Below are 13,176 nucleotides of genomic sequence, written 5' to 3' on the forward strand. Positions count from 1 at the left end.
CCTCTCCCAGTAGCTCCTCAACTCCAGGTGGCAGCCAGCCAACTAGGGAAGGGAGAGGGTGTTCTGAAGACCTTGCCCCCTCTCTCTCCCTCTGGATGTAAGGGTGCATAAGCTGGGAAAGGGGAGGCAGGCCTTGGATGTACCCTCTCTTGCCAGCTTATTCAATGAGAGGCATAGAACCAAGTGGGCCAGGGATAGGGTCTGGTGGTCATCAGTGCCTCAGTAACTGGGTCTCTGGAGACCTTGAGGGTGGCACCCAGACTCCTCAGTCCTTGCTCTGAGCCACAAGTGACCCAGAGGATCTGCCCTGGGGAGGGGGGTTGGCTATCCATGATAGTCCTCTTCTTTCAAACCCTTTCTGCCCCAATCCCAAATCCTTGGGAAGGATTGAGCCTTCCCAATCCCCTAGCCTCCTCTGCAGTGGTTCCTGGGTACCTGAACCCTCCAGCTTCTTCCTGCCTGAGTCACACATTTAGCAGGAGTGTGATAACCCCACGAGAGTCCTAGTTTTCAAACTCCACATCATGGCATGGACAGATCAGGTTCCCCCTGCGGTATGCTGGAGGCACACGAAGGCATTTCCAAGATGTGGTTGAATGAGGGAGGTGGAATATTGGCCCCTGGGCATCCCTCAGCCATCCCTCTCCGGGAACCTGGAGCCTCCTGTGTGCATGCCTCCGGAGAACTTGGCCTGGAGTGGGTCTGTAAGCAGTCTCTAAACCCCAAACCACAAAGGCAATTGTAAATTCCAGTGCAGAAAGGCACAATAAAGGCCTTAAAAGCAAGTGTCTGTGCCTTTTTGTAATTGGATAATGCGTCCTTCCTGGAGAAGGGAATGGCAACCCACTCCAGTATTCCTGCCTGGAGAATCCCATGGACAGAGGAGCCTGGCCGGGTACAGTCCATGGGGTTGCAAAGAGTCAGACACGACTGCGTGACTAACACACACGATGCATCCTTATTCTGAAGACAAGGTATTTTTCTTAATCATATGCATGTGGTTAAACTTTTTTCAAAGAGTATGAAAGGGTGTATCCTTTCATATATACAAAGGGTGTATTCCTTTTTCAAAGAGTATGAAAGGGTGTATCCTCCTTTCCCTTCTAAGAGGCGAAAACGGTTACTAATTCCTTAACTCTCCTTCTAGAAATTTTCTGTGTAAATTTGTTGTTCAGTCACTAAGTCGTGTCTGACTCTCTGCAACCCCACGGACTGCAGCACACCAGGCTGCCCTGTCCTCCACTGTCTCCTGGAGTTTGCTCGAGTTCATGTCCACTGAGTCAGTGATGCTGTCTAACCATCTTATCCTCTGCTGCCCTCTTCTCCTTTTGTCTTCAGTCTTTCCTAACATCAGGGTCTTTTCCAATGTGTATGCTTCTGCTACTGCTAAGTCGCTTCAGTCGTGTCCGACTCTGTGCGACGCCATAGACGGCAGCCCACCAGGCTCCCCCATCCCTGGGATTCTCCAGGCAAGAGTACTGGAGTGGGTTGCCATTTCCTTCTCCAATGTGTATACATAGGACTTAAAAATAAACACACACAATGGGAGAATAGTCCTGTTCTCTACCTTCTTTTTTAAGTCAACAATAAACCTTAGAGACCATTCCGTATCAGTACATGCGTGCTTACCTCACCGCTTTTCACTGACGTGTAACGTTCTCTTGTGTGAATGTACTACCGTTTGGTAAACCGAGTGCCCCGCTGTTGAAGGTTCTGGCTGTTAGTTAATTCCCACAGTGCTGCAGTTAACCACACTGTCTTTGCACATGTGTCTGTGGTTAATTTCAGTGTTCACCCATCAGAGAGGCAACTGCAAGTTGAAAGGGATATGAGCATTTTTAATCTTGAGAAGATTTGCCAAATGTCAAGTAGGGCTTGGTAATATTATTTTCTTAAAGAATAGGACAGTCGCTGAGGACTGTGGGCTCTGAGGCTTCTGAGGATAAACCAAGAATGAAAGCGTGTGAAAAAGAATACATACACACGCACGCACACGCACACACACATATAATTGAATCACTTGGTGTACATCAGAATGTAAATGTACACAGCACTGTAAATCAATTATCCTGTAATAAAAAGAACTAAAACAAGGAAAGCACAGAGGAAGTGGGGGGAAGAGTTCCATGTAGTGATGCAGAAAAACATGGCAAACCCAGGGAGGGAAATTAACAAAGGAGAGGACTTGGGGTGGTCCCTGTGGCCCTTCTTACCTTCTGAGCTCAGGCTGTGAGGCACCACTCTCCTTTTAACAAGTCTCTGCCAAGCCTTCGATGCCTCACTTTTCTAGCTGTAATCAAGTAGAATGTTGATTAAAATTGTGCCAGGTGAAAGAATTAACACGTCAAGTCCTTGTAAAGTAGAATGCTAACCTTTCCAGGTAAGAGAATTAAATAAACCATGCAGCATATTAACATGTTGGGTAAGAGAATGAACATATTATAGCCGAATCAAGTAGAATGTTAACTTACCAAGTAACAGAATTAAAGTTATGGAACTTTAATCTTTTCTTTTTAAAAAAATTTTCGTAGAGCAGAGAAGAGGAAAAGGACCTTCTTCCCTGAAACATGGGTTTGGCACTGTCTCAACATCAGGTACAGTAAGATTTCTTTCCTTCGCTGCCTTTGTGGGCTGACTCAAAGGCACTCATGAAAGATTGTTCCCAGTGGGTTTGCCTGGAGATCGGACACCAACATCTGAGTAAGCCATTGGGCATCCTTTTCTAACACATAAAACGCAAAGCTATGAAGTCAGCCCCAAATCCCAGCGCAGCCTCGGACATCTGCCCGTGAAATATGAAATGCGAGGGCTTCATGCCTCTCACAACTCCCTCTTGGGGTAACTCTATCCACTGTGTTTATATAACGAGCTCATTAAAATGATTACAGTTCCCTGAAACACGAACTCAGTTCCACCCACCCACCCCCTCCTCACTCCTCAGGGGACTTGGGCTCCTGCCCGCCAAACAGGCTGCTTTTCTCAGCACATTTCCTTTCTACACTGTTTTCTCTTTTCGTTTGCCTTGAAGCAGCAGCGCTGTGCCAAATTCTTGCCAGTTGCAATTGGCTTTTTTCTTTCAGGGTTTAGTGTCAGAACACCAATGACACTAAGCGTTTTCTTTGGATGCTTAGTGTCAGAAGGTAAGTGGTGACCCGCCAGGGAAACCAGTTAAGCATGAAAGTTCAGACACCGAGGGCCAGTGGGTGGGCCAGTGGGTGGACCTACTGCTGAGCTGGGCTCCCCTTCTCAACATGCGATGCCATGGTCAGCACAGAACCAAGCACACACTCGGGGGTTTCTCAGGCTGCCCTCACCGCTTGTGTCCCCATTATGGGCAATCTTCCCTGCTGGTCAGAACAGATGCTGATTTTTTTTTAAGTTTTTATTATTATTATTTATTTTTGGCTGGGTCTTTGTTGCTGCGAGAGGGTTACTCTCTAGTAGCAGTGCAAGCTTCTCGTTGCAAACAGCTTCTCTTGTTGCACAATGCAGGGTCCAGGTGCTTGGGCTCTGTAGTTGTGGTACACGGGCTTAGTTGCCCCACGGTATGTGGGATCTTCCCAAACTAGGGATCTTCCTGAAGTAGGGCTCGAACCTATGTTCCCTGAAATTGGCAGGCAGATTCTTGCCCATTGGACCACCAGGGAAGCCCAGGTTGCTGATTATTGCATTTTGTAATGGGAGTCCATATTTAAGATGTGCTGTCTGTCCATCATCAGAGATGTACAGAAAGTAGAAATGTATCTACTTTCTGTGTGCAGGGTGATGTTTTAGGCAGAGTAGTGTTTTGGTGCCAAGAATGGCACCTTGAACAAGGCAGATAGAGTCTCCTCACTCATAGAATTTATGTTTTATGCCCTTAAAGCCTTCATGCTTCAGTAGGGCCAGTGTTCTCATGGAGGTCTGGGGCCGGGGCTTGGGAGGAAGGGGAGGGACCCTTCAGGAAAGCTGGAGAGACTTCCAGGGCAGGTGGAGCCCAAGCTGAATCCCACAGGATAAACAAGAAAGGGGTAAAGGAGTCCAGGAGGTGGGACCCATGTGGGCAAGAGTTGGGGCATCGGAGAGGCAGAAGGAGCTAAGAGGAGGAGGCAGGGAGTGTGAAGGCCAAGTGGGCTGTGATGGTACGTGTGGAGAGCCCCAGCGCGTTGCTGGGAGGCATTTGGCATTGGAGGTGTTCTCTCTCCCTCTGTTGGCTTGAGCAAGGGTGAGTTGGAGAGTGTGGATCTGAGACTAAGGAGGAGGTTCTTGCTGGGCCCAGGCAAGGACTGGTTAGTTCTTTGTTTTTTTTTTCCTAATTTTTAAAATCTGTAAAATAACATTAACACAAAATGTACCATCTTAATTGTTTTTAGGCGTCCAGCTCAGTGGCATTTATATCACTGTGCTACCGTTAACCACCACCCATCCTCAAAACGCTTCTCATCTTGCAAAACTGAAACCATGTGCCCATTAAATACTAATTCCCATCCCTGCCTCCTTCCAGGCCCTGGCATCCACTCTTCTTTTTGTCTCTGTGAATCTTACTGCTCTAGGGACCTCATATACGTGGAATCATACCTTTGTCCTTTTGCGTCTGGCTCGTTTCACTTAGCATGATGTTCTCAAAGTGCATCCACCTTGTGGCATGTATCAAAATGTCCTTTCCTCTTAAGGCTGAATAACATTCCACTGTGTGGATAGACCCTGTTAAAAATTTTTTTTATGGTTTCGCTGTGCACTTTGTGGGATCTTAGTTCCCCAGCTGGGTATGGAACCTGCGCTCTCCACAGTGGAAGCTCAGAATCCTGACCGCTGGACCAGCAAGGGAGTTGCTGGATGGACCACGTTTTGTGTATCCATTCAGCCTTTGGTTGACACTTCGGTTGCTTCCACCTTTTGGTTATCATGAATAATCCTTCTTTGAATATTGGTGTGCAAATATTTCTTCGAGACCCTGCTTTCGATTCTTTGGGGTATATACCCAGAAGTGGAGTTGCTGGATCTTATGGTAATTCTGTATTTAATATTTTGAGAAATCACCACATGGTTTTCCACAGTGGTTGCACCGTTTGACATCCCCACCAGCAGTGCACGAGAATTCTTTAAATGTTGAAGAGAATTTACCAGTGAAGCCATCACATCCAGTGCTTCCCTTTTGGGGGAGATTTTGATCACTGATTCGCTCTCCTTAGTCCCAGGTGAAGCTTTTGTAATGGCCTCGGCAGGCGTGGAAAATCACACAGACAGGGAGCAGGGCGCCACAGGAGCGTACGGGACAAGGAAGCCAGGCCAGGAAGGGTGGATGTTCCCCGGGTGGGTGGCTGGCCAGCCGGCTGGCTGGCTGGCACTCGGTGTGCACAGAACAATTGGCTAAGACCATCCGGAGCTGATGAAAGTTCTGCCAAATGGAAGATGCTGAGCTTGAATTGTTGCCATGGTGACACCTGTGACCGTCACAGAGGCAAGGATAGATGCCCAGATGCTGCAGGGCAGTGTCCTGTCACCCAGTGAGGGCACCTGGGTCAAGCTTCTGGGAAGGGCATGGAGAGTGCAGGTAGAGGAGACAGGAAAAGCCAGGCGTCTCCCTGAAACCCAAGGCCATGTTGCTGGATTCCTCAGCTCCCACTGGGCTGATGCCGCACAGCCCTGGATAACAGCTCATGGTTGCCCTTCTTTCTGCAGTGATCCATCTGGCGAGGAGACACTCAGCGTGCAGGTCCCCGACTCCATCACCAGCTGGGTGGGCGAGGCGGTGGGTCTGTCCCCCGGGAGGGGCCTGGGCATTGCTGAGCCCACCCTGCTGAAGACCTTCAAGCCTTTCTTCATAGACTTCACGCTGCCCCCCTACGTGGTCCGTGGGGAACAGGCCAAGATCCCACTCAGCATCTACAACTACATGGACACCTGTGCTGAGGTACCAGAGCCGCCCTCCATATATTGCCTTTCCCGTTACCAGCTGGCGGGGAGGCGGGAAGGGGGCGGCATCCTTAAGGTCAGGAGGCAGGGAGAGTTGTGGTCCTTTGGAGGGGGATGGGTTTGAGGGGCACAGTACCTGTGATGTTGGGTAGGCAGGGGGAGGTGGAGTCATCTAGGAGGGTTGTGATGTTAGCATCTGTGATATTAGCGAAGCAGGGGCTGGATGGATCAGGTCCTGCTTCACCCGCCGTCTAAGCCTGGGCAGGTTGTGGGTGGGAGTGCATGGCGGGGTTGGAGGTTGACAGATGGGATGGAGCCACTGTCCTTGACTCCGGGCCCCTCAGGGCTTTGTGGGGATGAGTGTCATATGTAATGACATGGAGTCAGGGGTCAGTGAACCTTCTCTGTAAAGGGCTAGATAGTAAATATTTCAGTCTTTGCCAACCAGAGGGTCCCTGTTGCAGTTACTCAACTTGGCCATTGTGCGGGAAGGCAGTCACAGATAACATGCCCATGAATGGGCCTGGCCGTGTTCTCATAAATCTTTATTTCTAGATACTTGAAATTTGAGTTTCATTTAACTTTCATGCATCACAGAATGTAATTCTTTTTCATTTATTTATTTGGCTGCGTTGGGTCTTAGTTGCCACACGCAGGGTCTTCATTGCATTATGTGGGATCTTTCATTGCAGCGGATGGACTCTATAGTTGTGGGCTTAGCTGCTCCTCAGCATGTGGGATCTTAGGTCCCTGACCAGGGATCGAACCCACGTCCCCTGCATTGCAACACACGTGTGTGTGTGTGTGTGTGCTCACTATGACTGACTCTGTGACCCCATGGACTGTAGCCCGCCAGGCTCCTCTGTCCATGGAATTTCCCAGGCAAGAATACTGGAGTGGGTTGCCATTTCCTCCTCCAGGGGATCTTCCCCACCCAGGGACTGGACAAATGTCTCTGGCATCTCCTGCATTGGCAGGAGGATTCTTTCCCACTAGTGCCACCTGGAAACTCAGGTGGATTATTAAACACTGGACCACCATTCTTTTTTTTTCTTTTTTTTTTTAATTTCCCTACTTCATCCCAATCATTAAAAAAAAAAAAAAAGTAAAACCCGTTAGCTGCCCGGCTTTACAGAAACAGGTGATGGATTGGATTTAGGTCGGGGTGTGGGCTTCCCAGGTGGGGCCGGTGGTAACGGACCCATCTGCCAGTGCAGGATACATAACAGACATGGGTTCAACCCCTGGGTTGGGAAGATCCCTGGAGGAGGGCATGGCAACCTGCTCCAGTATTCTTGCCTGGAGAATCCCCACAGACAGAGGAGCCTGTAGGCTGCAGTCCATGGGGTCACAAAGAGTCAGACTTGATTGAAGCGACTTAGCATGCACACACGTGCTGACCCCAGCACAGAAGTGAGGAATCCTGGTGGCCCCCAGAGCAGGCACTCTGAATCTCAGTTTCTACTGAAAAAAACTGATTGACCTTGTCCGCGTTATTCCAGCTGTTGGTGTGTCAGTTTCTACAAACATCAAGCAGACAGGAGTCTTACAGGTGGTTCAAGGGGTACATGGGTCAGTCCGATAGCTGCTAAGAATGGTGACTGTGGGTGTCCCACGGACCTTGTTGGTACTTTTCCAACTCTTGGGGTCCCAGGGCCTGCAGGGTGTGTACGTGGTGGGGGAGATGACTCCTTCTCAGAGGAGGTGGAAAGGCTACTGTATCAGGTTCTTGTGGCCGCTGTAACAAAGTAGCAGAAACTGGGCAGCTTAAAACAATGGAGATGTATTCTCTCAAAGTTCTGGAGGCTGGAGTCCAAGGTCAAAGTATGGACAGGCTGGCCTCCTCCAGAAAGAGGCTCTGAGGGATGGTCTGTCCCTGACCTTTCTCCTGGCTTCTGGGAGCTGCCCACAATCCTTGACGTTCTCTTAGCTTGTGGCAGCCTTGTTCCAGTCTCTGCCTCATTCTTCCCATGGCCGCCTTCTCGCTGTGTATCTTTACATCATCCTCATTCTCTGCACAGACTCTGTCCAAATTTCCTCTTAGAAGAGCCCCTGTCTTGTTGGATTAGAAAAAGTGAAAGTGTTAGTGGCCCAGTTGTATCCAACTCTCTTCAACCCCCTGGACTGTAGCCTGCCAGGCTCCTCTGTCCATGGAATTCCTCAGGCAACAATACTGGAGTGGGTTGCCATTCTCTTCTCCAGGGGATCTTCCCAATCCAGGGATCGAACCTCGGTCTCCTACATTGCAGGCTTGATGCAATGACCTCCTTGGAACTTGATGACATCTGCTGAGACCGTAGTTCCTAATGAGGTCACATTTACAGGTACCAAGGTTAGTACCTCAACATACTTAAAAAATTTTTTTTTAATTTATTTATTTGGCTGTGCCAGGTCTTAGTTGCAACATGAGGGGTCTTTCCGTTGTGGCAGGAGACATCAGAGACTCGGGTTCTATCCGTGGGTTGGGAAGATCCCCTGGAGGAGGAAATGTCAACCCACTCCAGAATTCTTGCCTAAAGAATCCCATGGACAAGGGAGCCTGGAGGGCTACAGTCCATGGGGTTGCAAAGAGTCAGACATGGCTGAGTGCACACACACATGTGGATTCTTCAGTTTTGGCATGCAGCATCTCTTAGTGCAGCGTGGAGCTCTTAGTGCAGTGTGTGAGCTCTTAGTGCAGGGAAATCTAGTTCCCTGACCAGGGATCGAACCCAGGCCCCCTGCACTGGGAGCAGAGTCTTAGCCACTGGGCCACCAGGGAAGTGCCAGGACTTCAGCATATCTTACTGGAGGGACACAATTCAACCCATAACCACTACCCCAAGGAGGTGGGCTTGGTGATTTCAGACCCTGATGATGAGGAGGGACGGCAGACAACGTGGAGAGAGCCGTGAGGACCAGGATCAGGTGGGGGCAGGATGGGGAAGAAGCGTTTGGGGGCTGAGCCTCAGTGTGGCTGCAAGATGTCAGGGGCGCCGTCCCCCACCTCTGTAATCCTTTGTGTACTATCTCAGCCTGGACATCGGCTGGCTGGCGAGTGTGAGGAAGAGACGGGAGGTGGACTCCCAGGGTTAGGGGCAGCCCTCAGGGATTGGGGATTGGGAGCCGAGGCTACAGTTGGACGAGTGAGTTGGGGGCAGGGCCCGGGGTCCAGCTGGGAGCAAGCCTGCTCTCTGCAGGTCAGCATGGAGGTGAGGCTGCAGGTCTCAGCCTCACCCTAGCCAGCCCAGGGAGGCAGCTGACCTCATCCTGGCCCTACCCATGTGAATGGGGCCTCCCAAGGCTGCTGGCACATTCCCACCAAGGGCAGAGATATGAGTTGCAGCCCCAGGCCAAGGTCACCAGAAACCGAGATTTTATCCAACCACTACCCACTTTTATCCAACCACTACCCACTTTTCTCGAAAAACAAGGCTTTTTGGAGTGATTGGAATTTGCCACCTGAAAGGTGTCGAGGCTGCTGGGGATGGAAGTCCTGAGTGGGAGGCTGGCAGAACTCCCATACCTCAGCTACAGTTTCAGCATGTCCTTGCCTCACTGTCTCCAAAAGACCCTCTGACTTCAGCTTGGTGTTCCATTCACTAGGCCGCTTTGTCTCCATTTCCTTATCTGAGTGTGAGAGATCTACTTGCCCTCCCCTCACCCCCTCTGCCCGCACAGGTTGCTCTGGGGCAGGGGGTAGGGAGCAGGTTTCAGGCTCCTTTGTGAGTCTGATCTTAGATGCTGTGTCAGAGCCATTTCTGAGCCTGGTCCAGAGTGGGGACCGCATTGTTCCGAGTCTCTGAGTCTTGGCTCAAAGGGTGACCTTGAACTTACATGAAATATTTTACTCCTTTTTTCCTTTGTAAATGCTATACCTCCACTGAATAGTTAAATCAACCCAAGAACATACTGCATGGAATGCCTATAATGGCCTCAAGGCCAGTTAAGGACCCCTCCCATGCCCTCTGCCTGGCACGGCCCAGTTTTGAGGCTGGTATTTGCATTTGGCTTTCTGATGCTTATTTGACTCTATGGAATAACCACACACCATGTACTGTCACATAGAAATTTCTCCTTTCTTGGGTCTTTAATGGAAAGAAAATCCCCAATAGGAAAAAAATGGTCAGCACAGGTCTAGAATAGAAATGGAACACCCAGAGGCTACCAGAAGGAATTCCCAGGTGTAAAATGTTAGTAATTCGAATTCATTCACTCAAACGCAGTCACCCAGGTCCCCAAGGTTTGCTGGGCTATGTGCAGGAATCTGAAGACCCAAATGCCCAGGACATGAGGTCTGCCTGAGCTCAACCTGGAGTTCTGACACTGCTGACTCGGTTTTCTTGGGCACACATCTCTGTGTCCAGCGCTGGGTGGATGGTTTTACCCGTATTATTATCCAGTGCACAAAGGGCTGGGAAAGGAGGAACTATGATGGAACTGAAATGGTTTGATGTCATTCTGGGGCCTCTGAGGAGCTCCAGTAGCATGGTCCTTTATGTCTCAGTGCAGAAAGAATTCAGTGAGAGGTGAAGTGGTAGATATGAAGTGACTTATTAGAATAGGACGCTTGTGAGGCTTACAAGCAGGCAGAGAAGAGACTGCCATGCCCCAAGGACTTACTGGGCTACAGTTTTATTATCACAGGAAAAGTGGGGAAGGGGCGAAGAAGTCTTTGTCGTCCTTAAGTAAACGTTATGCTTCCACCATCAGCTCCCCCTTCAGGTTGGCCAGGGGAGTTTTTTCGTCCCTACATGGTCAAGCTGGGTCCACAAATTATTGTTTTTTTATGTGTGCAGAGAGCATGTCCTGACTTAGTGAGCTCACTGGGCAGGATGTGGGTTTCACGCCACCACCGTTTTATTGCTGGGGGGCATGCCTTGTGGTTCTGTTGCCTGGTTTTGTTGCTAAACAAGTCTGCTTGGTTTTGTGGTTAAGCAACCCTACTTTCTTGAGTAGTTGTTAATTTACAGGGTCTCCCGTATTTTTTCTGCTTACAGTCCCCTAGTGGGATTAACTATTTAATCACTTACTTTGTCCTTGCTGGTATCATTCCCATACGGGAAGCTCAGAGAAGCATTGTGTTCAAGGTTCCGCAGGGACTGAGGGGCAGATCTGTGTTAGAATTAGGTGTCGGGAGTTCCCCAGTGGTCCAGTGGTTAGGACTGTATGCTTCCACTGAAGGGGGCACAGGTTTGATCCCTGGTCCAGGAACTAAGATCTCACAAGCCTATGCTGTGTGGTACAGCCAAAAAAAATTATATGCGTACAGGGAACCAAGAAAACCCTGAGAGAGGTTGGCTTCTCTGAATGCAGAGAAGTCTCTGGGCGATGTTTAAGCTGGGCACTGGGCCTGGAAGGGCATTCCTGGAAGACGGAACAGTATACACAAGCGATGGGCAGAGGCAGGTTGGCTTGTCCCAAGAGCTGCCTGTGACACAGCCAGGCTGGATTTTAGGCTCTGGTTGGGAAAGCGGGAAAGAAGGAGGAGGCTTGTGCGTTAGTCTGAGTGAGAACCGCTGCAGCAGCAACCACGGCAGTGGCCATGGGTGGCCCAGAGCAGGTTAAGGAAGACAGGTGAAGGGCTCAGGGCAATAAGCTGGGAGCAGGGCCCCAAGACCCAGACCTTTATCATTCATCTTTTTTTTTTTTGGCTGGGCGCATCTTCGTTGTTGTGTGCGGGCTTTCTCTCGTTATGGCCCGTGGGGGCTACTCTCTAACTGCAACGTGCAGGCTTCTCCCTGTGGCGGCCACTCCTGTTGCAAAGCACAGGCTCTAGGTGGGTGGGCTCAGTAGCTGTGGTACAGAGGCTAAATGCCCAGCAGCATGTGGGATCTTCCTGGATCAGGGATGGACCTGGTGCCCTTTGCATTGCAAGGCAGATTCTTAACCACTGGACACCAGGGAAGCCTTCCTTCATCCTTTTTATGTGGTTTATCACTGGGAGGGGGTTTCCCACTACTCAGTGGTAAAGAATCTTCCTGCTAATGCAGGAGATGAGATGCAGGAGATGCAGTTCAATCCCTGGCTTGGGAAGAAGGACATGGCATCCCACTCCAGTATTCTTGCCTGGAGAATCCCAGGACAGAGGAGCCTGGTGGGCTACAGTCCCTAGGGTCTCAGAGATAAAGAGTTGGACACAACTGAGTGACTGAGCACATATGGTTAGGAGGAATAGGATTCCAGTTTCAAAAAGCTGGGATAAGTGTAAGCTGGTTCCTAATCACAGGCTTGCCCCTGAGGGCCACTCTCTCCTGGACTGCAGGCAGGCCCCCAGGTACCCATTTCAGCTCTGATCATGCCCTGGAGGCTGGCCTGTTGGCTGGAAGAAGGCATCCTTGCTGGGCAACAGGTCTGTCCACGTGTTCAATTTTAGGAACAGGAGAGCCCCATGGACAGAGGACCCTGGTGGGTTACAGTCCATGGGGTCACAAAGAGTCAGACACGCCTGAACAACAGGCCGATTCCACCCCTCAGCCTGGACAGTTGGTTCCTCCCGGGACCCAGAAAATGGATCACATCAATATTTGATGCTTGAATTTCTTCTTGCCTCCCTGGAAGAACTTTCTGGAAGAATGGTGTCTTGAGGGGGATGGGGGAGCCCCCGAATGGACCAACCATTCTCACTCAGGTCTGGCTGGACCTGCCCGTAGGCAGTATTCAAACCCCTGTCACACGTGCTGCTGTAAAGCTCCCTTGTACACATTGGACTGTGTGTGTGACTTAAGTGCACCGAGGCTCAGGCATCGCTCGTATGTCTTGCTGAGATCTGGCTCTTGAATTCCTAGGAGGACGCCTGGACCCATTAGGCGCTGTGCATCTACTGGTTGGACAAGTAGATGCGGAGCAAAGAGCATGCTGTAGATCGAGGGGTGTACACACATGTACACACAGCATGCACATAGATACGTGGTATGCACACACGCATGTGTATACTTACGCTTGCACACATATGCAGAGACGCTTGCCTTCACACAAGTGCACTCACACGTCTGGCAGTGCCATGCCTACTAAACATGTAGATGTGCACACAGAGGTGCGTGCATGCACGGCACACACACACACACGCACGTGTGTACACCAAGCTCTGTTAGGATGCAGTGGACCTCCATGGATGGAGGGTCAGAGGAAGTGCTTTGTGAGGCCTGCGTGGGGAGTGGCCTCTCTCATCCCTTGGCTGGGGAGGATTGGAGCTAGATGAGCAGCCCTTGAATCGACCTTGGTCTCCAAGGGGAGCTGGACCAGTGAGGGTATGGGGGGTTGAGGGAAGCAGGACAGTGTTGAGGAGTCGGTTCTTCTTTT

General features: G+C 50.3%; 1 protein-coding gene across 3 annotated transcripts in view; it reads left to right on the top strand.

Moving 5' to 3' along the window:
- Nucleotides 1-13,176, top strand: part of CPAMD8 (C3 and PZP like alpha-2-macroglobulin domain containing 8) — a 100,882-nt gene that overhangs the window by 40,224 nt on the left and 47,482 nt on the right. For all 3 annotated transcript variants that reach the window (XR_807592.4, XM_002688549.7, XM_015471929.3), the window contains 2 exons: nt 2,532-2,594; nt 5,662-5,893. Coding sequence is in view for 2 of the 3 variants with exons in the window: in XM_002688549.7 (XP_002688595.2) it covers nt 2,532-2,594; nt 5,662-5,893 (295 nt within the window). In the remaining variant the exon portion in view is untranslated. The remainder of the gene's footprint in view (nt 1-2,531; nt 2,595-5,661; nt 5,894-13,176) is intronic.

The sequence above is a fragment of the Bos taurus genome, chromosome 7, assembly GCF_002263795.3.
Source record: "Bos taurus isolate L1 Dominette 01449 registration number 42190680 breed Hereford chromosome 7, ARS-UCD2.0, whole genome shotgun sequence".
Classification (NCBI taxonomy): Eukaryota; Metazoa; Chordata; class Mammalia; order Artiodactyla; family Bovidae; genus Bos; species Bos taurus.